The sequence below is a fragment of the Phyllosticta citribraziliensis genome (assembly GCF_038025025.1).
Source record: "Phyllosticta citribraziliensis strain CPC 17464 chromosome Unknown J3D65scaffold_5, whole genome shotgun sequence".
In the NCBI taxonomy this organism is placed as follows: domain Eukaryota; kingdom Fungi; phylum Ascomycota; class Dothideomycetes; order Botryosphaeriales; family Phyllostictaceae; genus Phyllosticta; species Phyllosticta citribraziliensis.
Genome location: NW_027117342.1, coordinates 1,499,455 through 1,523,232, shown reverse-complemented (window position 1 = coordinate 1,523,232; position 23,778 = coordinate 1,499,455). Strand labels below are relative to the sequence as shown.

At 55.9% G+C, this 23,778-nt stretch overlaps 11 protein-coding genes across 11 annotated transcripts; 9 read left to right on the top strand and 2 right to left on the bottom strand.

The window, feature by feature from the left end:
• Positions 1-305: 305 nt before the first annotated feature.
• Positions 306-2,117, top strand: J3D65DRAFT_676595 (YagE family protein). The gene is made up of 2 exons (XM_066803615.1): positions 306-1,560; positions 1,611-2,117. Exons 1-2 carry the CDS (start codon positions 430-432, stop codon positions 2,037-2,039), a joined length of 1,560 nt encoding a protein of 519 aa, XP_066656233.1. The 5' UTR covers positions 306-429; the 3' UTR covers positions 2,040-2,117.
• A 245-nt stretch (positions 2,118-2,362) lies between these two features.
• J3D65DRAFT_622333 (Isy1-like splicing factor) lies at positions 2,363-3,955 on the top strand. Its single transcript, XM_066800059.1, has 3 exons — positions 2,363-2,526; positions 2,643-3,013; positions 3,092-3,955. Exons 1-3 carry the CDS (start codon positions 2,524-2,526, stop codon positions 3,501-3,503), a joined length of 786 nt encoding a protein of 261 aa, XP_066656232.1. The 5' UTR covers positions 2,363-2,523; the 3' UTR covers positions 3,504-3,955.
• Positions 3,620-5,351, bottom strand: J3D65DRAFT_622332 (mRNA-capping enzyme subunit alpha). Its single transcript, XM_066800058.1, has one exon. It carries the CDS (start codon positions 5,264-5,266, stop codon positions 3,989-3,991), a length of 1,278 nt encoding a protein of 425 aa, XP_066656231.1. The 5' UTR covers positions 5,267-5,351; the 3' UTR covers positions 3,620-3,988.
• Positions 5,352-5,986: 635 nt separating this feature from the next.
• J3D65DRAFT_333075 (uncharacterized protein) lies at positions 5,987-6,787 on the top strand. The gene is made up of 2 exons (XM_066795434.1): positions 5,987-6,408; positions 6,464-6,787. The coding sequence occupies exons 1-2, from the start codon at positions 6,130-6,132 to the stop codon at positions 6,638-6,640; spliced, it is 456 nt and encodes a 151-aa protein (XP_066656230.1). The 5' UTR covers positions 5,987-6,129; the 3' UTR covers positions 6,641-6,787.
• Positions 6,788-8,415: 1,628 nt separating this feature from the next.
• J3D65DRAFT_332995 (uncharacterized protein) lies at positions 8,416-9,470 on the bottom strand. Its single transcript, XM_066795433.1, has 3 exons — positions 9,186-9,470; positions 8,832-9,116; positions 8,416-8,783 (listed from the first exon to the last, which is right to left on the bottom strand). Exons 1-3 carry the CDS (start codon positions 9,243-9,245, stop codon positions 8,658-8,660), a joined length of 471 nt encoding a protein of 156 aa, XP_066656229.1. The 5' UTR covers positions 9,246-9,470; the 3' UTR covers positions 8,416-8,657.
• Positions 9,471-9,774: 304 nt separating this feature from the next.
• J3D65DRAFT_645574 (sporulation protein SPS19) lies at positions 9,775-10,907 on the top strand (the record flags this gene model as incomplete). The annotated part of the gene is made up of 4 exons (XM_066802217.1): positions 9,775-9,829; positions 9,887-10,145; positions 10,210-10,373; positions 10,432-10,907. 4 exons carry the CDS (start codon positions 9,775-9,777, stop codon positions 10,905-10,907), a joined length of 954 nt encoding a protein of 317 aa, XP_066656228.1.
• Positions 10,908-13,559: 2,652 nt separating this feature from the next.
• Positions 13,560-15,147, top strand: J3D65DRAFT_552307 (uncharacterized protein; the record flags this gene model as incomplete). The annotated part of the gene is made up of 4 exons (XM_066797077.1): positions 13,560-13,692; positions 13,745-14,019; positions 14,400-15,026; positions 15,082-15,147. The coding sequence occupies 4 exons, from the start codon at positions 13,560-13,562 to the stop codon at positions 15,145-15,147; spliced, it is 1,101 nt and encodes a 366-aa protein (XP_066656227.1).
• A 537-nt stretch (positions 15,148-15,684) lies between these two features.
• J3D65DRAFT_622311 (uncharacterized protein) lies at positions 15,685-17,786 on the top strand. The gene is made up of 3 exons (XM_066800057.1): positions 15,685-16,050; positions 16,110-16,212; positions 16,267-17,786. The coding sequence occupies exons 1-3, from the start codon at positions 15,868-15,870 to the stop codon at positions 17,493-17,495; spliced, it is 1,515 nt and encodes a 504-aa protein (XP_066656226.1). The 5' UTR covers positions 15,685-15,867; the 3' UTR covers positions 17,496-17,786.
• A 1,999-nt stretch (positions 17,787-19,785) lies between these two features.
• J3D65DRAFT_602547 (uncharacterized protein) lies at positions 19,786-20,241 on the top strand (the record flags this gene model as incomplete). The annotated part of the gene is made up of 1 exon (XM_066798127.1): positions 19,786-20,241. The coding sequence occupies one exon, from the start codon at positions 19,786-19,788 to the stop codon at positions 20,239-20,241; it is 456 nt and encodes a 151-aa protein (XP_066656225.1).
• A 1,258-nt stretch (positions 20,242-21,499) lies between these two features.
• J3D65DRAFT_332714 (uncharacterized protein) lies at positions 21,500-22,454 on the top strand. The gene has a single exon (XM_066795432.1). It carries the CDS (start codon positions 21,615-21,617, stop codon positions 22,278-22,280), a length of 666 nt encoding a protein of 221 aa, XP_066656224.1. The 5' UTR covers positions 21,500-21,614; the 3' UTR covers positions 22,281-22,454.
• A 174-nt stretch (positions 22,455-22,628) lies between these two features.
• Positions 22,629-23,693, top strand: J3D65DRAFT_667219 (uncharacterized protein; the record flags this gene model as incomplete). The annotated part of the gene is made up of 2 exons (XM_066803004.1): positions 22,629-23,596; positions 23,672-23,693. 2 exons carry the CDS (start codon positions 22,629-22,631, stop codon positions 23,691-23,693), a joined length of 990 nt encoding a protein of 329 aa, XP_066656223.1.
• Positions 23,694-23,778: the final 85 nt, after the last annotated feature.

The following is a 23,778-nucleotide window of genomic DNA, read 5'->3' as shown; positions in this document are numbered from 1 at the left end:
CAGAGGGCGCGATGGCGATACAGGAATAGCGCAAGCCGGAATGCGGAGCAAAAATGACCAACGTACGCACTAATGGCAGCGAGGGATCGAAATGCGATTGCGCAGAGTCGCAAAGGAAGAAGGTGGCCGCCTGGAGAGTTTGACTTACTCGAGATGGGCCAATGGATGGGCGGTGGTGTACTGTAGGTACGAGTAGAGCAGTGGGGTGGATGCGATGAGTCGGATGGTGGTGGTTTGCGATGGCCGTGCGGACCAACCAACGTCATCCATGACAGCTGCCAGGCCGTCCGTCCACCGAGGTCGAAGCTTCTTTCACCAAAACGTCCACTCCACTTCCCACCACCATGTTGCACTTTGCAACAACCACTTCGACCCCAGGATCTCTCCCCGTTTGCCCTAGGTAGCCGTCTCGGCCCTAACGTTGTCCCCATGGCCTCCTCTGGCAACGCCGCCGAGTCCGCTCCGCTGTTGGGTTCCAAGTCTCCGGCCGCCAAACCCCAGCGAACTGTAACATTCAACCCCAATGTTTCCACTACCAGTCCTTCCAATGCTCTCCGTCCCTCGCAGCAATTCCCCATCGCTCCCATCGGCCAGAAGCAAAATACTGGTCAGCCCATGCTGTCGGCATTGAACAGCAAACTCCGCCGCCGCAACAGCCAAGGGGCTCCTCTCGTGCCCCCAAATATTCCCCAGGCAAAGATAGGACCTCAGAGGACGACCAGAAATGTGCAAAAGCTCAAGCTTTTGCCCAATCCCGAACAAGCTGTGGAGGAGCTGGATGAAGAGGGCGGCAAAGATGTCTACGCGCAGTACACACGGATAAAGGACCCAAATGCGAGACGGGACGCGGCGAGGTTGGGAAAGGAAGACAGGGACCGGCTGCCCCGAGTTACAGCGTATTGCACTGCCGGCTCATACCGCATGGACGAGCTCATGCGCTTTCTGAAGGGCAGGGCCAAGACACGGGCCACCCTCCCGAAGCTTTTCGACGAGTGCATATACACGCCTTACAATTACCGGGCTGGCAAGGGCAATGTGGCATTGGACGGGCAAGCCGAGAACAACGTCGAGCGTTCGGAAAGTCCCTCTCGCGTCACGGGCCGAAGACATTCGGATTCTGCGGTAGCAGAAGAGCACGCCGAGCAAAGAAGAGGCGACTTGATAGACCTCCACACGCAGGCCGGAGATGTCTCGCTGGACACTACTAAGACCGGCGCAGATAATGCAGACGAGGCCATTTCCGAAGTCTCCATTCAAAGCTCGCGTCGTGAGTCGGTCGACTTTGACACTGAGGTCCACACGCCCGAAGTTTTCCTGTTCAATTATGGCACTGTCGTAATTTGGGGGATGACTCTTCCGCAAGAGCACCGGTTCCTCAGAGAAATAGCAAGATTCGAAAATGAGAAGCTGGGCAAGGACGATATACAAACCGAGGACTTCAACTTCTACTACACCCGCGAGTACCAGGCCCGCATCTACAACGACTTTATCAGTCTGCGCGACAAGAAGAACTACATGACAAAGCTAGCCATCAGCCATGCCCTGGCTCAAAGCGTCAAGGTGGGCTTCATTTGCTTCTTCCGATACGTTTTATGCTGATGATTCTGCAGACTTCGCTCTACGAAGACTTGGTGGACAACACCATCGAAACGACCAAAGAAATCCCTGCCATGATTGCCTCGACTGGCAAAGTCAACCTCTCCCGACGCCAGATCAACATGCAAATAGGCGAGCTCTTCATTCTTCGCATCAACATCCACCTGCAGGGCTCTGTGCTGGATTCTCCTGAGCTCATGTGGGCTGAGCCTCAACTCGAACCCGTCTACCAGGCGGTGCGCCAGTATCTCGAGATGGATCAGCGTGTCGGACTGTTGACGGAACGTCTGGACGTCATTGCTGATCTGCTGGCCGTCCTCAAGGACCAATTGACAGTGACCCATTCGGAACTGTTGGAGTGGGTTGTGATCGTCCTGATTGCAGCCGAGATTTTGGTGGCAGCTGTTAATATCGTGGTGGATCTATACGCAGGCGTCGACTAAAAAGAAGTTGGTTAAGGGACTCATTCTTTGTACATGTTCTGATAGCGTTTCAATAAACATCCGCTCAAAAGTGAGGACCTGCATGCGCCGCTTGATATGGGACCGATTATCGCCGGCGTCGGTTTAGGTAGTCCGAAGGCCCTGTCCAACGGCCCATCTGGAGATGCACCCCGCATAGTACCAAATATGGTTGAGGGGCCTGTACATTTAGCTTGGCAGGCCGAGTCATTGGTGGGGAGAGCTACGTAGGGCTGCGTGCGTGGACCCATCCCGGTCCGTTTTTCGTTTCGCGCGGAGGAGCTTGCTTGTCCCTCGCTTTGCATCAACCAGATCTCGTCACCTCTTCCAAAACCCAACTTCCACCACGCCGCGACCCCACTACCTACACGACGACTTTACTCCTCCTCGCTCGCTTGCCTATTCACCATCATACGGAAAACCTCTCAATCAATAATCAAAAACCCACCGGACCCAGCTCGCAATCATGGTACGTCAACACGCGCACCTCCCACGCCGCAAACACGCCTCTCCCCGCGGAAACAACCCATGCCAGCGGCTCCTCCTACAAAGCAACGAAACTGACAATCATGTCCCTTCGCACAGGCACGCAACAGCGAAAAAGCGCAATCAATGCTGTTCCGGTTCCGGGCAGCGCAAGCCGCGGACCTAGGAATCCTCGACGTGTCGCGGACGCGGCGGCCGAAGCTCATCACGTCGATCGACAGCATCCCGACGTGCGAAAAGTGGCGCGGGCAGGTGCTCAAGGAGATATCGCGCAAGGTGTCCAAGATCCAGGACGAGAGCCTCAGCGACTACCAGATCCGCGACCTCAACGACGAAATCAACAAGCTGATGCGCGAGAAGCACATGTGGGAGGTGCAGATACGGAATTTAGGCGGCCCCAATTACATGCGGGGCGGGCGTGTTGTGGATGAGGATGGCAAGGAGATTCCCGGTGGCGGCAAGGGATATAGGTACGTCGAGGCTCCTCCGCTTCATGGCCATGTGCAGGGGGGTTTGGCGAGCGTTGGCTGATGCCGGTTGCGCCACAGGTATTTTGGACGAGCACGCGAACTGCCCGGCGTCAAGGAGCTGTTCGAAGCCGCCCGCGCGCCGCCACAACAGCACGACAAGGAGGGTGCGCAGACGCGGGCCGAGCTGCGCAAGCACGTCGACGCGTCGTACTACGGCTACAACCTGGACGAGGAGGACGGCTCGCTGCTGGCATACGAGAAGCAAAGGGAGGAGGAGGCCTTCGGTCGTTACATGGAGCTGCCAGACGATCTTGACGGCATCGAGGCTGCGGCGGCGAATGGCCGGCGAGGGGCCAACGGCGCCGACGAGTGGCAGGAGTTGCCGGGGGATTCGGGCGACGGTGTCGGCTGGGCTGTGCCGACGCTTGAAGAGGTTCAGGATGAACTCGTCGACAGGAGGCGCCGCAAGCTGCTGGACAAGCTTGGGTGAATGGGCCGGGGGCCTGGCCGACTTCAACAACGCATCTACTAATCAATCGACCAAGCGTACAGGCGCAGTTTAGGGTGGATTTTGGGTCACTCATTCGCAAGAATCGGTTTAAAGTCATGAGAAAGAATGCCTTGATTATCATATACCCATACCGGCAGGACGCGGTGCCCCCTGGAAAAAAGTGGTCAGGCCTCAGGCGGCCGCACAAAACTTTTGTTCTTCGAAATGGCGGCCTTTTGTCTATGCAAGTAGACTTAGAATGAGAATAAAAAGCAGAGATGACGATCAAAAACGCCTTCGCCGAGGAAAACAAATGCAGCCTGGACTCCCATTGCAGAAAACGGGGGTATCAATCGAATTTTGAAACGCCATTGCGCCGTCTGGGCCACATCCTTTTTGCCCAATGGTCCCTTTTAGACCCGGCGATGCTCGCAGAAGACACCCGACTTTGGAGACTTCCCCTGACCAGTCTGGCGCAGCCAAGACTATTCAGCTTTGCGTCGCTTGTCGGCGGGCTCACCATTCGTCGCTCCGTCGACTTCCAGCTCTCGCTTTCTTCTCTGCTCATCTTCCCACTTGCGCTTTTCATGCGCCTTGCGCATTTGCTCATCGCGAGCTCTGCGGTCTGCCTCGCGCTTCTTGAACGCGTCCCTAATGCGCATCTCGTTCCGGGTCAAGTCCTCTTTCGAAACAGCATCGTCGATGCTTTCCAAAACCTTGTCGACTGTTGAGATATGATTCGCTTCCGGCTTGTCGTCGCGGAAATGGGGCTTGTCATCATCGGTGCGCTTGAAGCGCCAGCGTCCTTCGATGTCCTTGTAGCATTCAATGACGCGGCCGTCGAGCTGTTGGTCCACCGCCTTCATGATTTCCCAATCTTCGTCTGTGACAAAGAGCGGCGCAAACGGGCGGTACTCGCCATTTCCGTAAAAGACGTACAGCTCGAAGGTCGGCTTGGCATCGTAGTCGGGATCGTGCGCGCCGGCGGCCGAGCCCGTACCGTTGGTGTGGTGAGAGGGGAACTCGCCCAGCTTGAGGCGAAAGTCGACGGTGTTTTCATGCGCGGGCTTCCACTTGAGGATGTGTTCGTCGGTACCAAACACGTAGGGAGTCTCGCGACAGGTAAAGATGAGACCGTCGCTGCCGTGCTTGAGCGAGGGGAGCTTGACGTCGAACATGTGCGATAGCGCGTAGGGAAACGACATGTCCTTGAACTCGATCTCGAAAGGCTGGAACTCGAGCTCTTCGGGGTGCTTCTGCTTGAACAGCTTCTCCCACGGCTTGTAGACTCCTTCCCTAAAATAAGCCAGACGCTTGTCCAGCGTCTTCTCCAAGCGACTCTCGCCATCAAGCACCAAGCAGTCAAACACGAGGAAGCGCAGCTTTGGCCCACTTTTTTCCATGTCGTATACCAGCTCCCCATCAATGATTGTATCTCTGTGGAATAATTGAAAGGTCTGGTCATTGGGGACCGGAAAGTGGAGTTCGGGGACGTAGTAGTAGTCGTTTTTGCGGTCGATAAGGTAGTGGATTTCTTGGGGTCCGTCGCTCGTAAAGTAGAGCAGGCATCGGATGCCGTCCGTCTTCTCGCACAAGTAATAGTCGCGGTTCATGAGTTCGCCCAGGTGCTTGCGCGCAAACGAGACTGGCTGGGCGCCAGGAAAGGATAGCGACTTGCGGCCGAGAAGTTGCGCGACTTCGCGACGGAACCCATCCGCCAATTCCTTGGGGGCTTTCACGCCCGGGATTTGGGGGATAGGCATTGTGCGACAAGTTCAGATCACCATGCGCAGGTAATGGTGGGGAGGGGCGGTGGGGCACTCAAGATGCGGTGGAAGATTGTGAAGGAGTTGGTTGCAGTGAGCGGCGCGTCGACGACGTGACTCAATGGAATTCGATGTCCAAGGCTGCTCACGTGATCCTCCCGCCGCATCCACCGCCCCCGGCCGCCATTAAAAACCTCCTATTGCGTCATACCTTCCTTACCTGTCGTGCGGTGGGCTTTCAACTTGACTGATGCCAATGCTTGTCATTACTACGATCTCGGCGTCTCCGCACCAAAACTGAGACTCAATTCTTTGTCCATTGATCATAGGTTTCGATATTGCCATTCCGCACCACAGAGGGCATCGAAAGAAATGAGACTTCCTCGCACTCACAGGGAGCGTTCGTTCACTACCGTAGCTGAGCCCAGGGAGCAGTCATTCATCGTCACAGATGCGCTTATGAGCTATCATTCACTTCTGCAGCTACACAACCATGGCGCCAGATCTTGGCGGTCATCACTCTCGTCTCCTCTGATCTCAACGCAAACCACAGGAAATCAACGATTGGAGTAACCGATAAAGCATCGTCGACTGCCTCCGATGGTCTAAGCATTTGCGAACGATCAAATTCTGCGTCATGATCTCTTTCAGTCGAGGTGCATTCCCCGGTTGTAGCAGTGTCTACTCAAACCTAACGCAAGGAATGGTCCGCAGACGTGTTGCACGGCAGCTGTGACACAACCGGCTCTTAAGGCCTCAAAGGCTTGAAGAACTTTGCCTGCGCCAGTCAAGTGATTACTTGACGCATCTCTTTTGCCTGTGGGCGGCTCAAGGCTTAGTCCCCCGTCTATTCTTCCAAAATGCTCGGATTCCGTCGGTCCAAATTCTCCATTTCCTCGCGGCGTATTTGTGCTGCTCAGAAAGCAGCTCGAAAGCTGAAGCATGTCTCGCCGACCCTTGTTAGCCAGCTCGAGAAGCGACAAAAGCCAAATCTTGTGTCAAAGGATTCAAGCTCAGATGTGGCCGGATCGAGGACCTCGAGCACATTGACTATATGGCGTTCAAGATTGGCTGTCATCAGCTACGCCTGCCTGTTAGGATCTGCCGCATGGTGCCTGCGTAGAGCTTACGGCACAGAGGTTCGGATACTGCGCCGAATATATTGCTTGCGTAGAATCTGACATTTTTCAATAGGTTACTCCCGCAAGTTCGCCTGAACACAGTCATCGTCCGCCCGCTCACCGTGAACAGTCTACTGGGAAACGCGATGTCAGAGGCATCGCCCACTCAGTTCGTGAGCGCTGGAAAAAATTTCAGTTGCTCCGCCAAATGTATAGGCTCTCAAAGAAAATAAGAGAAAGTTTGAAGTGATGTAAGAAGAGGGGCAAATGGTCAGGGGCACTCTAAGGAAGACCAAGCCTGAATATGAGTTGGTAAAATCTCTATTTGCCACAGAAATATAGCATGAGAGCCTAGTTAAGGGACGTCATCAATACTACCAACTCTCCTCGGCTCTCTCATGTTGAACTCTGATCGCATTTTCAAGCTCTCCCCAAAGATCTCTCTTCGGACCCGATTGACACTCCTCAGCGGCCCATCAGCCCATGCCACGGACTCTGCTTCACTCCATCATCCCAAAAGTCGTGCGTGCGCGTCTGCGCGCCTTCAGCGTCCAGAAACTCGCCCGCCACGTTGAATATCACCACCCTGACGCCCAGCGGGCCATGGCTTGGGCGCGTCCTGGATTAATACGCATTCATTAGCGCAGTGGGGGGCCACGGGATGGTCGCCAGCGTTGGCGCTGCCGAATAGTCCTTGAGCCAGATGCGCAGGGAGGTCGGCCGATATGGCGAGCGTTCTTTTGGCAATGGTTTGTGTCTTGACATGCGTGACTCGAGAGCTGTGCCAGTGGCTGCCAAATTGTGTTCGCGCCAGCTCATATTCTATTTCGCTTCTTCGTTTTCCAAGGTGGCTCGACTCGCTCTTCATCCCAGGGGATGTATTGATTGTGACCCGACACCTACCATACAAGAAGGAAAGTCTTAGGGTCGTGTTCGACTTTCTATTCATGATGACGCTTGCGGTCTTTTAAACGCAAATCGGCACTTCAGTCATACGATCTTGCCCCGCAGACACTCATTTCAAAGCATCAGTGAGTGTCAAGCACTTTTGAACCGCATGTATCACCCTCTATCACGCCTACAGTGATGTCTCCACCTCAATTATACATGAAAGTCGCCTTGTGATGACGTTGTCGGTTGCTTGCTGTCTCATCCTCGTTCTATCACCACCGACTTCCCCTTGTGAATCTGTTCTCCTACCCTCCCCGTCCTGTATCCATACACCTACATCACCCGCGCGAATGTGTCCAGTCCACAAATGCAGAAACAGCGAAGCAGCAGCAGAAGCAGCAGCTTAGTGAGTGTGGAAAGAAATGAGGCTCCCCAGATCGGAAACAACCACAGGTTACGAGGGAGATAAGATTGATACTGGAAAAGAAAATGACATGGCAGACATGCATGTTACACTCTTGATCATGGAGGACGGTTGTACCAGGCAGCAACGAGCGTTTCAATATCAATGTGGCGAGCAAACGGCTTGGCAGGGGGTGCAAAGGGAGGAGGCTGAGGGTGTGTGAGTGGGTGGCACCGCACCGCAACGTCTTCGCCGTTGCGACGCATGTAGTCTACATGGTGGGACGGCAAGTCGAGGGAGATGGGGAGACGCAGGGCGCGAGTGTCGCCGGTGTAGGCGTGATTGGTCCGTTTGTCGGCGAGGAATGCGAGGAGCGTTGGCCGCTGGCCATTGGCTCTCGTCTCTCCTGTTCACCGCTGACCAACGGGGAGGACGAGTGCGGCGGTACGAGAGGGGGAGATGGTGAGAGCTTGCGGCTGCAGCTTTCTTATCTGAAGAACGGTTCGGTTGTGCGTGAAGTTTGTGGTCAAGGGCCGAAATGGAGGCTTGCGTTCGCAGACCCCGTGTTGCACAGTACCGAAGACCACATGCTTGCATGCGTCAAGATCAGATGCCAGAGTCTAGATATTTCCGATAAAGGGAGCGCCCCTAGCCGGCGTTGCTAGCTCACATACATAGTGATTGGGTCCAGTTAGCAACTCTTTGACATGTCGCCTCGAGCAGGAGCTGAGAGAGTGTGTGAAGAGTTTAGAGAGATGTATCGAGGTCAGAGACAAAAACACTCAAAGCAACCGAGAAGGGGAGACAGGGAGAAAGAAAATAAGTACATCAGAAACCACCCAACGCCTGTCCCTCACTCCTCTTCATGCGGTTCTTCTTGTCATGGATGCCCCGAAGCCGTGTTCCCGGGCCATCCAAGGTCTTTCGTCGCTTTTATCATTGTATTATTCGCCATGATTGGTGCGTGATCCAATCAAGCACCATCGCCCCAGATGCCGACGACACCGAGTGTGAAAGCCAGGCCGCTGATGACAGCCCTGGCACCCTCGGCAATGCGGAACTTGTCAACGCCAGCGCGGACCGTCTCGCCGTTGAAGTCCTCGCCGCGCTCGACGTCGACCCAGCTGCGCTCGCCGTTGCCGTTGGCCTCGCCGGCGCTCTCGCGCAAGGCGTCCTCCTGGCGTTTGAGCGCGTAGTCGACGGCGCCTCCGGCCGCCGCCACCAGCGACGTCCAGAGCAGGTAAGGATGGCGCGAGCGGGCGGGCGACAGGATGAAGGCAAGGGACAGCGATGTCACGGCCGTCGCCGTCAGCGCGCGCACATGGTGCTTGGCGGTGGATTGGAGCGTCAGGAACGTTGTGTAGGCGTGCGCCGCGGTGGGGAGCTCGAGGAGAGCCGGCAGCGCCGTGCTACTCAGGGTGTACGAGACGCCCTTGAATGATGGTTAGCAGCTAGATCTGGATTGCGAATGGGGGTTGATGGCGGGGAGGCAATGACGCACGGTGAGGAGACCGAGGCTTATTGTGCCGACGAACTTGCAGATGGCGACGGTGGGTGCCATTGCGGATGGAGAGAGTCAAGCCGGTTGACGGAGGGTCAAGGTTGGATCGGACCAGGCGGGGTTGCGATGGGGGCAGAGGATGAGCTGGACTGGCGAGGTGGTGGAGGCAGCTGGAAGTTGACTGGAGGTGAGGTGATGTGGGAGATCTAGAGTCGCTGGCTGAGGCTGGCCCGCACTCCTGCAAGCGCCAAGCAGAACCTTGGGCCTCTGACGTGGGGTCTTTCGACTGTTCAGGACGAGCAGGCAGCTGCCAAATCGCCTGCAGACGCATCCGACTGCATGGCATACTCTTCAGCGTCCTCAGCAACTTTTTCCCAAGCTCCCGCGGCGTGCAGAACCTATCCCGTCGCGCTTGTAGTAATCGCAGCTAGATGCCTCGGCTTGGCCAGAGCTCGAGCACCTCAGCCTTACACCCCCATCTCCGCAGATAGACGTCGCCGTACCCGAGCTCGTTGTTAAGGCCTTCTCCACAGCATTCCCCCTTCTGCTCCGCCCCCATCTTTTTCCCTTGAGCAAGCAAATCGCCGACATGCCTCTGCCCAAGCCTGAATACGTGAGCGATGTCTGGAGAGACGGCATCTTCGGTACGCCATCCCGCAAGCTTCGCGCTGTCCAAAAGCTTACCTAAACCTCGCACCCAGCAAACAAGGTCGTCTTTTGCACCGGAGGCGCTGGCACGATATGCAGCGCTCAAGTCCGCGCCCTCGTCCACCTCGGCGCAGATGCATGCATCATCGGTCGCCAGGTCGAGAAGACGGAGCGCGTCGCAGCTGACATTGCCACTGCGCGGCCTGGTGCACGGGTGCTGGGATTTGGAAATGTGGACGTGAGGAGCCCGGAGAGCCTGCAAGATGCAGCGGATAGATGTGCAAAAGAGCTTGGGTCGATTGACTTTGTCATGTGTGTTAACCACGGACGCCGTCATCTGTACAGCCAGCGTTTGCTGATCACCAACCCTATGCAGTGCCGGAGCGGCTGGCAACTTCTTGTCGTCCATGAACAACCTGTCCACCAACGCTTTCAAGGCAGTCATGGACATTGATGTGCTCGGCTCGTACAACACGGTCAAGGCAACGTTGCCTTACCTAGTCGAATCCGCCGCCAAACACAAGACGGATGGAATCAATCGTGCGCAACCACATCGACCCCTTTCGGAATTGCCGAGGACTGACCCTGTTGATTGTAGCACCCCTTCGAGGCACCGGTGGGCGCATCATCTTTGTATCGGCCACGATCCACTACACGGGCATGCCTTTGCAGACGCACGTCATGGTCGCCAAAGCCGGGGTTGATCAACTGGCGCACTCGGTGTGCATTGAGCAGGGGCCAAGGGGCATCACGTCCAATGTCATCGCCCCGGGACCGATCCGCGGCACGGAGGGAATGGAACGTCTCTCTACCATGGCCAACAACGCTGACCCGTCGGCGGCTGGTCGAGGGCTGCCCTCGGGCCGGTGGGGCACGGTCAAGGAGATTGCGGATGCAACCGTGTACTTGTTCAGCGACGCAGGCAACTACGTCAACGGCGAGATTCTGGTCGTCGACGGTGGCGCGTGGCATGTGCCCAGCACCGGGCCGGGAGCAGAATTCACGTACCCGGATTTCCTGCTGAACAACGACGAGATCAAGGGAGTCAAGGGCGGGAAGAAGGCCAAATTGTGATTGGCCCGAAGCGATCTGTAAATCATCAATTGTTTGGATTTGCGATTTGCGGCGTTTGGATCTGAGCACTGGCATGATCTCCTCACATCAAAGTGCTCCATAGAGTAGGTAGGTTGCCGTGCCTGTCACGAGCACATGGATTGATTGATGGTCGAGAGAGTAAGTACGGTAGTGCATACCGAGGTACGCTGTGCCGTGGATGCGTTGGCTGTATAAAAAGGGTGGATTGATCGAGTCAGATGGGCTAAAACGTGTGTGTGTATGCAAAGAAGACGCGGCCAGGAGTGACCATGTTCCTGCCTGTAGGGCTGTTGGAGGTTGGAACGGGGCTTGAAACGCAACATGTGGCTGAGGCCGATGGCAACGGCCAAGGAGCTGCTTTGATTGTTTTTTCTCTGGCCACGCGAGACACGAACGGACAGCGGCGTTGGAGGTTCTGCAGAGCCGACAGTGAGCGAGGGCCGAGTCGTATGGAGTCAAGTGCCAAGTTAGGTTGGTGGCAGAGGGCGGGGGTACAGGAGCGGCGCGTGGCCGGTGGAGGGCGGCCTTGCGGACAAGGTGGCGCGCTCGAATCAAAGACGTTGGAGTTGCACCTTCATGACTTGGGTTGCGGCACGGAACGGAATCAAGGCCACCACCACAACATAACCATGCATGGGTGGCTACGAATTGGGAAATGAGGGCATGAAACAGCCACTGGACAACAGCCACAGCTCAGCAGCACTGGGATATGGGGTGCGGTTGGCGACGGGCGCCACAGCGGGATCGAGTACAGTGTAGAGCGAGGGCCGGACGGACAAGAGGATGGATAGAGGAACGGAACAGAGTCGAGAGTCATGGCGACGTCAGCGGAGGCCTCTCCTGACGATCAACATTTGGAAAAAGTCAGAGGAGCGAGAGCGAATGTTCACAGACGAGCGAGTGAGACACGGCGACTGGCAGACCGGGGTCACTACTCGCGCAGGCACATTTTTAGCAACACATGAGATGCAAGCCAAGCCGTTGTCAGGTGTGAAGGCGCTGGAATATTCGCTTCTTCCTGGTCACGGTTGAGCCGCTGACAGAGTAGGGGCTCCCTGGGACCAGTGTTCCCGTTTTCAGACGGCGAGTGTGGCGTCAGCGTGCTGAAGACCTACAGTACCTACCTACCAGAGCAGCATCGACGTTAGGTTTGTATCTTGGATGGACATGTGAAGGGCCGCTCTCTGGCCGCAACCAGGGCAGGGCAGGGCAGGGCACGATTGCATTGGAGTAGCATTCCTGTCGACCACCCTCGACCTCGACCCACGGCCAGATCGGCTTGCGTGTTGATCGGCACCTCACCCAGCCGCAGCGCAGCGCAGCGCAGCGCAGCGCAGCGCAGCGCAGCGCAGCGCAGCAACCAGCACCACCAAACCAATTCCAGTCTGTCTGCTCCCCGCCCAATCACAATCACCACCTCGTGCTCGTCTTCTCCCCGTCCCTTGGTTTCCCTTCCCGCCTCCCGTCGCCTCTACTGTACGTTCATTCACTTCTCCTCCTGCTCCCTCTCTTACCACAACTCTCGTTTGGCTCCTGCCCCATTCGCACTACCGCACCACCTGTCCGTACTCCCCCGCTCCTCGCCCCACATCGCCAGCCAGCAACCAGTATATCCGCAGTCCCGGGTCGACCTCACCACTTTGCAACGCGCTATCGCCGCAGCCGCTCTCTTCGATCCACCCCTCTCCTGTCTCGTCACTGGCCCAGTCACCTTAAGACTGCCACCCCCGTCGCTGAGGTGCTCATCCTGCCTGCCTGCCTGCCGCTGCTGCTGTGCTGCCGCCGCAAATTTTCACCTGCCTCTCTGCTGCCATGTCCCATCTCTGACGCCGATTCCAAAACAAAACACGTTCCTCGGCCTCGAAACCCGCGACTGGCCCGTCTGTCACTCCGCCCGCCTGGGATTCGCGCGTTTCTTTTCTGGTGCGTCGACTCGTATTATTTTTTTATTTTATTTTTTATTTTTCTCTCTCGCTCTTGCGTCTGTTTTCCGCGCCTTGCATGGCCCCGGCTCAGGCGGTGCACGACGCTGGTCCTTGTGCATTTCACAGCCCTGGTCGGCCGCATGCAGGGTGCTCCCAGCCGCGCCGTCGAAACCCTCCCATCGATTCCTCTCACCATCCTTTGCACCTCCACACCTCTCGTCTCTCTCTTCCTTTCTCATCACCGCCCAATTCCTTTTGCCTGCTGGCCTGATACTGCTCCATTCCGCTGCCCTTGGTTGCAGAAATGCTGATCTGTCGCTGAAGCCCCATTTTCTTCGCTCAGCGGGACTCTCCATTCCTCGCTTCCTCGCCGATCGCCTGCCTGGACCATCTAACCAGAGAGTCCGCCGCCGCAACCCCCTCCGCTCGTCATCGCCAACTGCTGCGAGCCTCGACGGTCATCCGCAGTGCCAGTTCTGGCTCCTTTCGTCTGGACGTGGTGGTGTGGGAGCAGAGCTACGATCCATCTGCATCCAGGTAGCGCCGGCGTCCTGACGGCCACGAACCAACACCCGGACATCTGTCTTTAACCTCTTTCGAGGCGGCGCATTGACTTGCTTGCCGTCGGTTGACAGCCGTCTCAGGGATACGTCGATCAAAAATTCTAGTCTCCCGCCAAAATTTACGTTGACAAGACGCCGTCGACATGGGTCCCAAACTTTGTTCCTGGCAAGACGTCTTCCAACGCTTGCTCCTTCTAGCGCTCTTCCTAGGACAAGCACGTGGTCTCTCACAAACATACTGCTCCGGCCAAAACACCGGTGCAAGCAACTTCCAGGGTGCGCTTCGAACCGCAATGGCTGCTTTCGGCATTGCTAACTTTGCCGCTAGACACTTATACCTTCCAATCCAACGGCCATTGCTACAACGAATGCAAAGAAAATTTCGCTTTCGCCATTGTCCAGGGCAAGAATTGCTGGTGCTCCAACTACGCTCCATCTGACCAAAAGGACACGACCAAGTGCGACACGACTTGCCCAGGATATGGATACGAAAGTTGTGGCAACTCGGACGACAACCTATATGGCTACATCAGAGCCGACACGCCAATATCGGGGACCGCGGCCGCGTCTACGGCAGCGAAAACGAGCGCTCAGTCTAGTGCGGTAAGTCCTTGATTTCTGTCGGCAGTCCCATCGCTTCGGCAACCGACGCTGCAACTCTCTTCTTCGCATTTTGATCTGCCCTTCAAGCTCGGTTGCGACGTACTTTATCAGTTGTGGAAGCGGCCAGGAGATTGCGTCTTAACACTGGATGCAGACGTCTGTTCCACCAACCACGAGGGTTGATACCAAGACTGTGGCAGTAGACCACACTGTCTCAAAGCTCATCACCGTCATTCCCTCCCCCTCGTCCACCTCCACCTCCACAACCCCCAGTTCTGTACGATGGGACTTTTTCCTTCTCTTCTTTTCTCGCCAAGGTTTTGCTGGCCTGGTTCTAACGCGAGGTTTTCCAGACACAGACATCCGAGTCGTCTGCCGAGAGCACGTCGAGCGCCGCGACTGCCGAATCTTCCGCTAAATCGGAATCGACCCTTTCCACCTCCATCAAGTCCTCGTCCGCCGTCACTTCGGTGACGGTCGTCACTCAAGGGGGAAACGTCATTACACAGACAGTGACGTCTGTGCCAGGGGCCAACAGCACATCGGCCGATTCTCGCGATTCTCGTCCAGCTTCAAGAAATTCCGTGTCGGGAGGCCAAATTGCTGGGGCGGTAGTGGGTGGACTCGCCGGAGTCGCTTTGATAGTAGGCATCGCGACATGGATCCTTTTGCGACGCCGAAACGCACAGAACGCCGGCCGCGATGAGAATGGCGACGCAAACCATCCGCCTCAGAGGAACGTGAGCACGCTTAGTCGGACAGGGCTCCTCAAGTCAGCAGAAAGAGACTACAGCACCACGCTTCCGCCGATTAACACGCGGCATAGTTCAAACGACCCGTCCGGCACTGAGACAATGACGCCCATGTCGGAGAGAGATAGACGCAACAGCCGGCCAGTATTTCAAGACCCACGCCTCAATCCCTATCCATACCACGTGGACAACAACAACAGTCACGCAAGCATCGTCTCGATTGAGGACAACCGCGACTACACGAGGACGTTGAATGTGAGTTTTCGAGACATGTAAACGTGGATCCGAAATGTTCTGACGCCCCTTGCAGGTACGAAACCCCGATCCTCCCGGCCGTGACTCTAACGATACACGTGACACGTGGGAGCAGCGGTGAAGACACTTTCGGACAAGTAGTCACCCCTTGCCGGCCGCGGCACCCTCTTTCCTTGAATGTTTGAAGATACAATAGCATTGGCGTATGGCGCAAAGCATGTTTGGACCGATCAAGCCGACGATGACGAATACCTGGATGTCCAGCGATCGCTTCTCAATCGGTCACTTCTTCGAAAGAAAGTGACACACCTCTCCTTCTGTAACATACTTTTTTTTCTCTTTACTTTCCTTGCTAAAAACTGAAGTACATAATTTTCCCTCGCATCGACAGGGGCGGAGCTGGGGGTAATCATTGCAGGCGGCACTTGGTGGCGGGCAGCAAAGCTCTAGCATCCGAGATTGTCTGAAGAGCTGCTGTAGAATTGCGTTCATGGGAAATGGCGGCATGAAGAGCCAACGAAGACGAGTGGAGGGTTGGTTAGGAGAGCTTTGTTGTCTGGATGGCTTAGCGAACATGGTTGGCACAAACGATAGCAACTTGAAATTAACAATCAAAGAATCAGCCTGGTAAATGTTTTTGCTATGCAGTGGCCAGAAGCCTGGGTTTACCTAGCGGCCCTGCCCCGAAGGAGGCTCCCTCGGTCAGGTCTAGGATCAGCGGCAGCGGCTCGGCACGGACGCCAGTGCCGACCAGGCGAGCTTCGTCATTCCTCATCTTTTGCGGTGCCGTGTCGAGCGTGCTTCACGACACTTGCGATCGCAACCAACCGTACTCCCAAGCATGTCCTCGTGGATCTCGAGGACGCCATCGTCCCACAATGCGCAGCTCGCCATGACCGCCGTCGCCTCGGGCGCGGTGGCCGCCAGTCTTGTGCTTGGCTACCAAGCCGCGCGCCGAAAGAACAACGTCGCTCAAGTCAAATCACACATTCCGGAAATTGGGCAGGAGCATGTGGCGACCAGGGTACGACTGATGAAGAAACACGGCGCAAATGCCTAGGGGTCCTGACTTACGGAGAAAAGCTGACAGAGTATGGAGCTGCGGCCGACGCCAACAATTTGAGCAAAGAGGACGAGCGCAGCATCGCCCTGGCCACGAGGGCGCGCAACGGAGACTACGATGAAGGTGGCTTGCTTCCTCCCATTTCCGTGAATTTCCACGGACTGACTTGTTTCTCAGAACTCATCCTCGAACAATTGGCCCGCAACCGCGTGTTCCTGACCGACGACGGCCTCGCCAAATTGCGCAACTCGTTCGTCATCGTCGTCGGTTGCGGAGGCGTAGGATCACACGCGGTAGCAGCGCTCACGCGTTCTGGCGTGTCCAAGCTGCGGCTCGTCGACTTTGACCAAGTAACGCTGTCGTCGCTGAACCGCCATGCGCTTGCAACGCTGGCCGACGTTGGCACGCCCAAGGTCCACTGCATCCGCAGACGGCTGGAACAAGTCTGCCCGTGGACGCATTTCGACTGCCGCAACGAGCTTTTCAGCGAGTCGGATGCTACGCGCTTGCTGGCAGACTGGGATGGCCAAAAACCAGACTACGTCGTAGACGCCATTGACAATATCGACAGTAAAGTTGCGCTGCTGGCATATTGCCACAAGCAGGGGATCAAGGTCGTGTCGAGCATGGGCGCGGGCTGCAAGTCGGACCCAACGCGCGTGTTCGTGGGCGATATTTCGGCGTCTGCGGAAGACGCTCTGTCGCGGTCGACGCGCCGCCGGCTGCGCGCTCAGGGCATCAAAGACGGGATCCCAGTAGTATTCTCGACCGAAAAGACGGCTCCCGGAAAAGCCCAACTCTTGCCTCTCCCCGAGGACGAATTCAAAAAGGGCAGCGTGGGCGATCTCGGAGTCCTCCCAGACTTTCGCGTGCGCATCCTGCCCGTCCTCGGCACCATGCCCGCCATGTTCGGCCTTTGTGTCGCCAACCACGTTATCCTCGAGCTGACGGGCTACCCGCACGACTACCTACCCTCCAAGGCGCGCGACAAGATGTACGACGGCATTCTGGCGGCGCTGCAAGGGTCCGAGGAGCGTCTGGCCCGGCACGCCGGCTTCGAGGCCGTGGGCCTCAAGATCCCCGTCACCCAGGACGATGTGGGCTACCTGGTCGAGGAAGTGTTTCGCGGGCGCAGCGTCGTCACGGGCCTGGCCACGCGGCTGGCGCTCGTGCGGTGGCGGGCGCCGCCGGCAGCGGACCTGATCGACACGCGGTTCGAGGGCCAAAAGAGCTCCAAGCTGCGCCTGACGGACCTGGTCTGCATGACCAAGGAGGAGGCGACGAAGCACGAGAAGGAGGTCTTGAAGGGGAATAAGCGTCCCGAGGAACTATACGACCCTGAGGTCCTCAGACTTGTCGACGAGAGACTGGCCGAGGAGAAGGCGTTTGAGGTGTACAGGAAATGATGATAGAGTCGAATGTGGCTCAGGGGTTATTCCTTTGGACTGCCTCGCTTGAAAGATATACCCCAGAAAAATGAAAACGAGACAGGTTATCTGCTCTTGCTGATCGCGTGTAATTTGGCTCCTCAACACCCTGGCTAGAACGAGCACAAGACCACGCGCTTTCTCTTTCTCGCAGCCGCCACCCTTGATCCATGGCGCTTCTCGAACACACAACACAGCTCTCACGATGCAACAAATCAGCCTGGCGTGGCCCGTTTTCCGCCCAGGGTCTGCGGGTATGCAGGTAGGTCGCGGGTGTGGCTGTCGCGGACCAGGTGATACGACGACGCCAGCGTGTCACCGGTTGTACAACATCACCACACTTTTGCTTTCTCTGTTATTCTTTTCTGCGCGTGCGTCCTTGCTCTCTGCACACGGTGCACATGTCCAATTCTCTTTCCGCCCTTCCATCACAAGAGGCTAGAAATGACTAGCTCGCGGACCATTTCGTACCATGAATGCTCAGGGTCCGTCATGTCCGTCTGCTTGGTGCGCTCAGTCAGCAAAGCAGGGTGCGTCACTGGCAGCGCCGGATCCTCTTGATCGGACTCACCAACCAAGGTAAGTGACCGGCTGCTTCCGACCACCTGCCAGGCACAGATTAGCATCACCCACTTGGGTACCCACCGGTAAAGCAATCTTCCTAGCGCCGCCATCACATGCGATCGAGCTACCCAGGTAGAATCCCGACAACTGCCACCAGGGAGAACGGGAGGAGTATTAAAGTAGCGGCTCCGCCGATCGGGATGGACCGGACGGCCCGTCATCGTCTGATGACGCTATGCGCATGCACCGGCAGTGCACGACCACGCCCTTAGACGCCCTTTTAGCGCGTCGAGAAGGTTTGCAGCTGTCCGGTTCTGGATGGTGGTGCCAGATTGCCTAGTACATATGAGTGGTAGGTGTGAACGTGCATCTTCACATGTACGAGGTGATTTGCGCGGCGATGCCGGACTGACTGACTGCTGACCCTTCTGCCTCTCCACATAGCGGCGAGACGATGTGTGTGAGACTTCAGAGCCAGCATCTGCGTCCCCTTCGTCCCTCTCGATATTGCAACATGTCGCCGTCGACGAAAAGAGCAGCGAGGCGCAGACAATCCGTCGTGGGTTGATTGCAACTTGTCGCTGCCCTCTGCAGCAAGCGTCTGCGCGCACTCCTACCTTTGCATGCTTTCGCTAGCGCCGCGCGCGCTGCTGGTCCACCTTACTTGGCACGAGGAGCCCGTCTCGCATGTGCTTGTTGCGCTTTGAGTGAGTCGGCTGGTTTCGTTGAGCTCCCTGGAGCCCTGTCACGCCTGTCTAGGGAGGTGTCGGGGACTTTTGGGAGTTCGTACTTAAGGCGGGCTCTTCCTCTTGTTTGATGTGTACCGGATTGTCGCCTGTGTTCTGCTGCGGTCGGGGGGTTGGTTGAAAAAGAGACCGATCTTGCGATTGCCTTGGTACATGTAATTGAGAGACGAGGAAAAGAAACAAAAGTTCAAGAGCAGAAAAGCAAGGAGGGCATCAAATACTCGACTACTCTCGTTTCCCAACTCTCAAACGGGTCTGGCCAGCAACTTTCGTTTCCACGCTTTGTCGGATACTTCCCGTCTCTCGGGTTTTCTCAAAAAGCCGCCAATCATGCCTGCCTTTTGGTCTCCATCCGTCTCGGTCCCTCCATCTATGGTCAATCACAGGCAGCCAGACTTGCGCGACAAGTCATGGATCTGCCACAACTGCGGGCGGCGCACATGCGCGCTAGACAGCAGACAGTGCGTTCGCTGCGGTCACGCATACTGTCGAGGCTGTGAAAAGGCGTCAGGAGGGGGCGGCAGCTTCATTGTCAGGAGTTGAGAAAGAATGACAGCTACGGTACCAGAGCCGAGTGAGAAAAGAGCATGCGTGATGGGTTCTTTGTTGTTTAAGTTTGGCATCTTCTGCACGTCGATAGCGCGTGGCTGTGTGGACAGCGAAGCAAGCCAGGTCGACTGCGTTTAAAAGGATGAACTTCTTGCTGGAAAAGTGCTGGTATCAACTTCTTCTCTTCACTCACAATGCGCACCTACATCCGCATATCCACGACGCCAAGCTCGAACCACAGCTACCAGCGAGTCGAATACCAAAGAGTATCGCAATCCTCAACTCTCCACGTCACTACAGTCCGCAAAGTCGCCAGCGACCAGGACCAGCAGCCCTCCGGCTCTCGCTCCTCGATCAAAGTCCGCATCACCAAGAAACACAGCGACCCCTGAAATTCATTTGCGCCAACCATGGCAGACCGCGAAATGCACGTCCTCCCCGCGCCCCCGCCGCCCTGGATCCTCTCCTGGCTGTGCTGCCACTGCGGCCTCTCCTACCTCTTCCACCAGCCCGACAACGTCGCCCAGACCCTGCCAAACCACCACCCGATCTGCCCTGGCGGATTCCACCCCTGCTGCCCGCGCTGCGTGCGCTTCTGGACGCTCCCCGACCGCGACGGCACGTGGGCGCCTGGCGAGACGGTCTGGGCGCCGCCGCTGCCGTGGGAGCTGCTGTGGGACTGTCGCGCGTGCGGCGCCGAGGGCCGCTGTTGGGCGGATGATGGCGGCGTGTGTGCGTGTCGCAACCGGGCGCGGCGCGGCACGGCTAGGTTTTGGTGCGATGTGCCGGCACCGCCGCCTGTGGAGGGCGAGGAGGAGAATGAGGGGCTTTGGGTCATTGCGGAAGGTGTGGTGTATGATGAGTAGCGATGGGCATGGGGTTTGAGTGGGGGGGGGGGAATGGGTGGCGTCTTCATGCGCGACCCCCTTTTATCTTTGTCTTTGCAGGGGAATTTTGGCTTGAAGCATACACACACAGTTTTCATGGGGACGTGTCTATCTGAAGGGGAGTATACTACTCACAAGATCTTGTGCCGGGCGAATTCCTGCGCCCAGATGCAAAGAGGAGAGCACGTCTGTTTGCTGCGGATTTGAGCGGTGAGGCCGGAAGAGAATCTCAGGAGTACCTTGTCATTTTGGATAATCGGCCCTGAGGGAAACGGCTATAATACTGTTGGCCTGTCGCTATCATCCACTCTTACTTGAATGCTCCCTGCCTGTTGACTGGCTGTTGAAGCCTTTGCGTAGCTTCTAGCACATGCACCTGGCATCTTTCGCCCGAGGGGGTTTTGAAAGCCAAAGAAGGAATGCAGCGCCACCCTTTTGATTGGAAGAGCATGGGGGATAGATGACGCTGGTCTCGCAGATTGTATGAAGAATCTTGAACCGGGCGACCGCACAAAGCGCGTAAAACGGCGAAGACAAGACGTCTACATTTAGCCAATAAAGCATCTAAGAGAAACAACGGGTCGTCGTTACTACAAAGCAGTCTCGCGTCTCTCCCGGAGCAGCAATCAAGCAAGCAAGGATTACAGTGGAAGGCTGCAATAGAAAGTGTGCGCGCGGGTGTGTTTGTCGTTGTTGCTCCGAAGTGGTTGTTAGCGCAAGCTGCGCTGTGTTATCCGTAATCTCTCACCCAGATTTCGTTTTATCTTACATGACACACTTAAGCATGTGTGGCATGCAAAGATCCGCAACGCTGTATCGTTGGGTGGGTGGATGCCCCAAACAAACCCCATATCCATTGTGTCCGTACCAGCACTAAAGCTTTGGCTTTATGCCGGTTTGGGCATAGTCACAACCAGCCTGATCAGGGCACCAACTTTTTGAGGTCTGTCGAGCAGCGCGTTTATCAACAAACTCTCAACGCTCAAAGTCTCTTCCGTTCGTTCTGCCCCCCTTGACCGTTCGGAGCACTACCTCGTCCGAACCTTTCTTCCATTCTTATTCAACTTTTCCACGCGCATGCCGCCGCGCCGTCATGCCAAAAAATTGGGACGCGATATTTGAGGACCTCGCGCGGCGAAATGCTACTTTGGCAGAGTACGATGCTGAACTTGACAAGCATTGCCAGCACTCTGCCGACAAGCGATCATTCTCTGAGTGGTCCGCGAAGAGTAATCGGGAGAGGTTGAGATTCGAGATGACGCCCCCTTCGACAGAAATTTTGGTGGAAAATCTGCAGAGAATCAATTTTTCACTACACTAAAGATGGCGCGTATAGGCAGTGGCTTGAGAAGATGGAGCATGGAGTCCAGCGAATGATTCCCCTTGGACGCACTTCAAAGGCATTCTACGCATTGCGCCCGGCCCCCCGAGGCCTTCGGCCTGACATTGAGGATCGAGAGGAAGAGTTCCCCGATGTCAAAGTCAAGGATACTGCGTTCATAGGAGTCAACACAAATCGCCCAACGAATTCACCAAGTTCGTACTTGGGTGACACCCACAGAGACCGACGCAAGGAACAACGATCAAATGCCACGGACTCAGAGGGTGATGAAAATGGCTTTGTTTTCCACCAACTCGGTATTCTCGAATCAGCAAGGATACTACCGAGAGCAGAAAATGACCCAACAAAATGCACTTTTAAGGATGCTAGCTTCTTCGTCGTTGCCCGACTCGCGCTATCTGGTGTAGCAGAGGGGCTTTACATCATTTATGACAAGTTCCCCACTGACCCCGAAGAGGGAATCCGAGCTGAATTTCCAGAAAAAGAGGTGGCACCCCTCCCGCATGAGACCGGGCAGTTCTCTATGGCGAAACTCAGTGGAACTTCTCTACTGAATGGCAGGAATTTCAATACTCAAATTCTGTGGCTGGAAAAGCGTGATTCCCCGGTTGAACTGGTCCTTGCGAAGGAACGGGTTATGGGACGCGGCCTGGTGCGACTTACTGTCTATGATTAGTCTGGACGAGGGTAATTCAAAGATGGATACTTCCATGTCTTTCCCGAGAGGTGAATAGTTGCTTACTTGCACTTTTCTGGTACAAAGTATGATAATTCGAGACTGTGGATCCATCGAAGAAAGACCTACTACTGTCCCTTGGTCCGTCAAGCTCTACCATACCTATTTAGGAATGGCCAACCGCTCAACGGTGTGTTGACTCACAACAAAGCTCCACGTTGTTTGCCTACGTGAAAGGCGGGCCTCCATCCATGGACATCTCCGCTCACCATCTGACCTGAGCACATTCCTCAATTTTCGCTTCTACCTCACCTGCATTTCTACCCTCGCAGAACACCATTTGCCGCCATGTCAAAGAATTGGGACAACATATTCAAGAGCCTTGCGCAGCGACGTGCTACTTGGGAAGAATACGAAACCACATACCATGAAAACACCGTCACCCCCGCTGACAAGCAGTCCTTCAGGGAGTGGTCGGATCATCGCAGCTTTTCCAGCATGCAAGCCAAATTGACGCCTCCTCCAAAGGACGCTCTGGTGAAACCATTCTCTAGAAACATCTTTCACTCAACTCAAGATCCTATGTACGTAAAGTGGCTCAAGGATATGAACCATCCAACGCAGCTCGCGATCCCACTCGGAAGAACTACAAAAGCATTTTATCAGCTACGCCCAGGCCCCCGAGGTCTTCGCGCAGATAACGAGGACCGGGATGAGGAGTACCTCGGAAAGCACCCGCACTTTGACATCAAGGATTTGGTGTTTCTGGGCGTCAACACAAACCGCCCAACAGACCCTCCTCCAGCTTCGCATTCCGTCGACAGTCGAAAAGATCGACGCGAAGAAAAACGATCCTACGAGTCGACAAACACCACAGACTCCGATGAAGGTGTGAACGGCTTCGTCTTCCACCAGCTGGGTTCCCTTGAATCGGCAATGAGGGTACCAGGGGGGGCTGCTGATAATCCAATGAACTGCATGTTTGGCTGCACAGGCTTTTTCGTCGTTGCTCGAATCGGGCTCTCCGGCGCCGCAAATGGACTGTTCATCGTTCACGATAAGTTTCCGGCTAACTACGAGGAGGACTTCCGCCCTGATGTGCCAGAAAAAGAGACGGGAATCCTTGCGTATGAGGAGGATTTTGCCGAAATCTCCATGGCACAACTGGATGGATCCTGCCTTTTGGAAGACAGGAACTTCAGCACTCCGATTTCTTGGATTGGCAAGGTTCAGTCTCCGATCGAGCTGGTCTATGTGAGGCAAAGGACTGCGGGACAAGGCTTGGTGCGCCTCACAGTCTTCGGCGACTTTGGAGGGTAAGTCGGGGATTGGTTCTATCATGGCTCTGAGGACACGAAATTCGTCGCTGACTTCTACCGATACACACACAGTGTGGATTTGGAATACGATTGAGCTAGAGCCTTTTGGATGCGAAGCCAACGTGAATTCAACGATCAATTGGCTTTCGCTCAGCAACATTTACAGCAGAGTAGACAAG

What these genes read in the sequence shown, in the direction of transcription:
- J3D65DRAFT_622311 (XM_066800057.1), top strand. Translation starts at nt 15,868, where the DNA reads ATGTCCTCGTGGATCTCGAGGACGCCATCGTCCCACAATGCGCAGCTC. An exon ending in AGGAGCATGTGGCGACCAGG is followed by an intron (nt 16,051 to 16,109) that starts GTACGACTGATG and finishes TACGGAGAAAAG; the next exon opens with CTGACAGAGTATGGAGCTGC. An exon ending in CAACGGAGACTACGATGAAG is followed by an intron (nt 16,213 to 16,266) that starts GTGGCTTGCTTC and finishes CTTGTTTCTCAG; the next exon opens with AACTCATCCTCGAACAATTG.
- J3D65DRAFT_333075 (XM_066795434.1), top strand. Translation starts at nt 6,130, where the DNA reads ATGCTCGGATTCCGTCGGTCCAAATTCTCCATTTCCTCGCGGCGTATT. An exon ending in GTAGAGCTTACGGCACAGAG is followed by an intron (nt 6,409 to 6,463) that starts GTTCGGATACTG and finishes ATTTTTCAATAG; the next exon opens with GTTACTCCCGCAAGTTCGCC.
- J3D65DRAFT_622332 (XM_066800058.1), bottom strand. Translation starts at nt 5,266, where the DNA reads ATGCCTATCCCCCAAATCCCGGGCGTGAAAGCCCCCAAGGAATTGGCG.
- J3D65DRAFT_676595 (XM_066803615.1), top strand. Translation starts at nt 430, where the DNA reads ATGGCCTCCTCTGGCAACGCCGCCGAGTCCGCTCCGCTGTTGGGTTCC. An exon ending in CCCTGGCTCAAAGCGTCAAG is followed by an intron (nt 1,561 to 1,610) that starts GTGGGCTTCATT and finishes ATGATTCTGCAG; the next exon opens with ACTTCGCTCTACGAAGACTT.
- J3D65DRAFT_622333 (XM_066800059.1), top strand. An exon ending in GGTGGCGGCAAGGGATATAG is followed by an intron (nt 3,014 to 3,091) that starts GTACGTCGAGGC and finishes GTTGCGCCACAG; the next exon opens with GTATTTTGGACGAGCACGCG.
- J3D65DRAFT_332714 (XM_066795432.1), top strand. Translation starts at nt 21,615, where the DNA reads ATGGAGCATGGAGTCCAGCGAATGATTCCCCTTGGACGCACTTCAAAG.
- J3D65DRAFT_332995 (XM_066795433.1), bottom strand. Translation starts at nt 9,245, where the DNA reads ATGGCACCCACCGTCGCCATCTGCAAGTTCGTCGGCACAATAAGCCTC. An exon ending in TAAGCCTCGGTCTCCTCACC is followed by an intron (nt 9,117 to 9,185) that starts GTGCGTCATTGC and finishes CCATCATTCAAG; the next exon opens with GGCGTCTCGTACACCCTGAG. An exon ending in TGCGCGAGAGCGCCGGCGAG is followed by an intron (nt 8,784 to 8,831) that starts GCCAACGGCAAC and finishes GAGCGCGGCGAG; the next exon opens with GACTTCAACGGCGAGACGGT.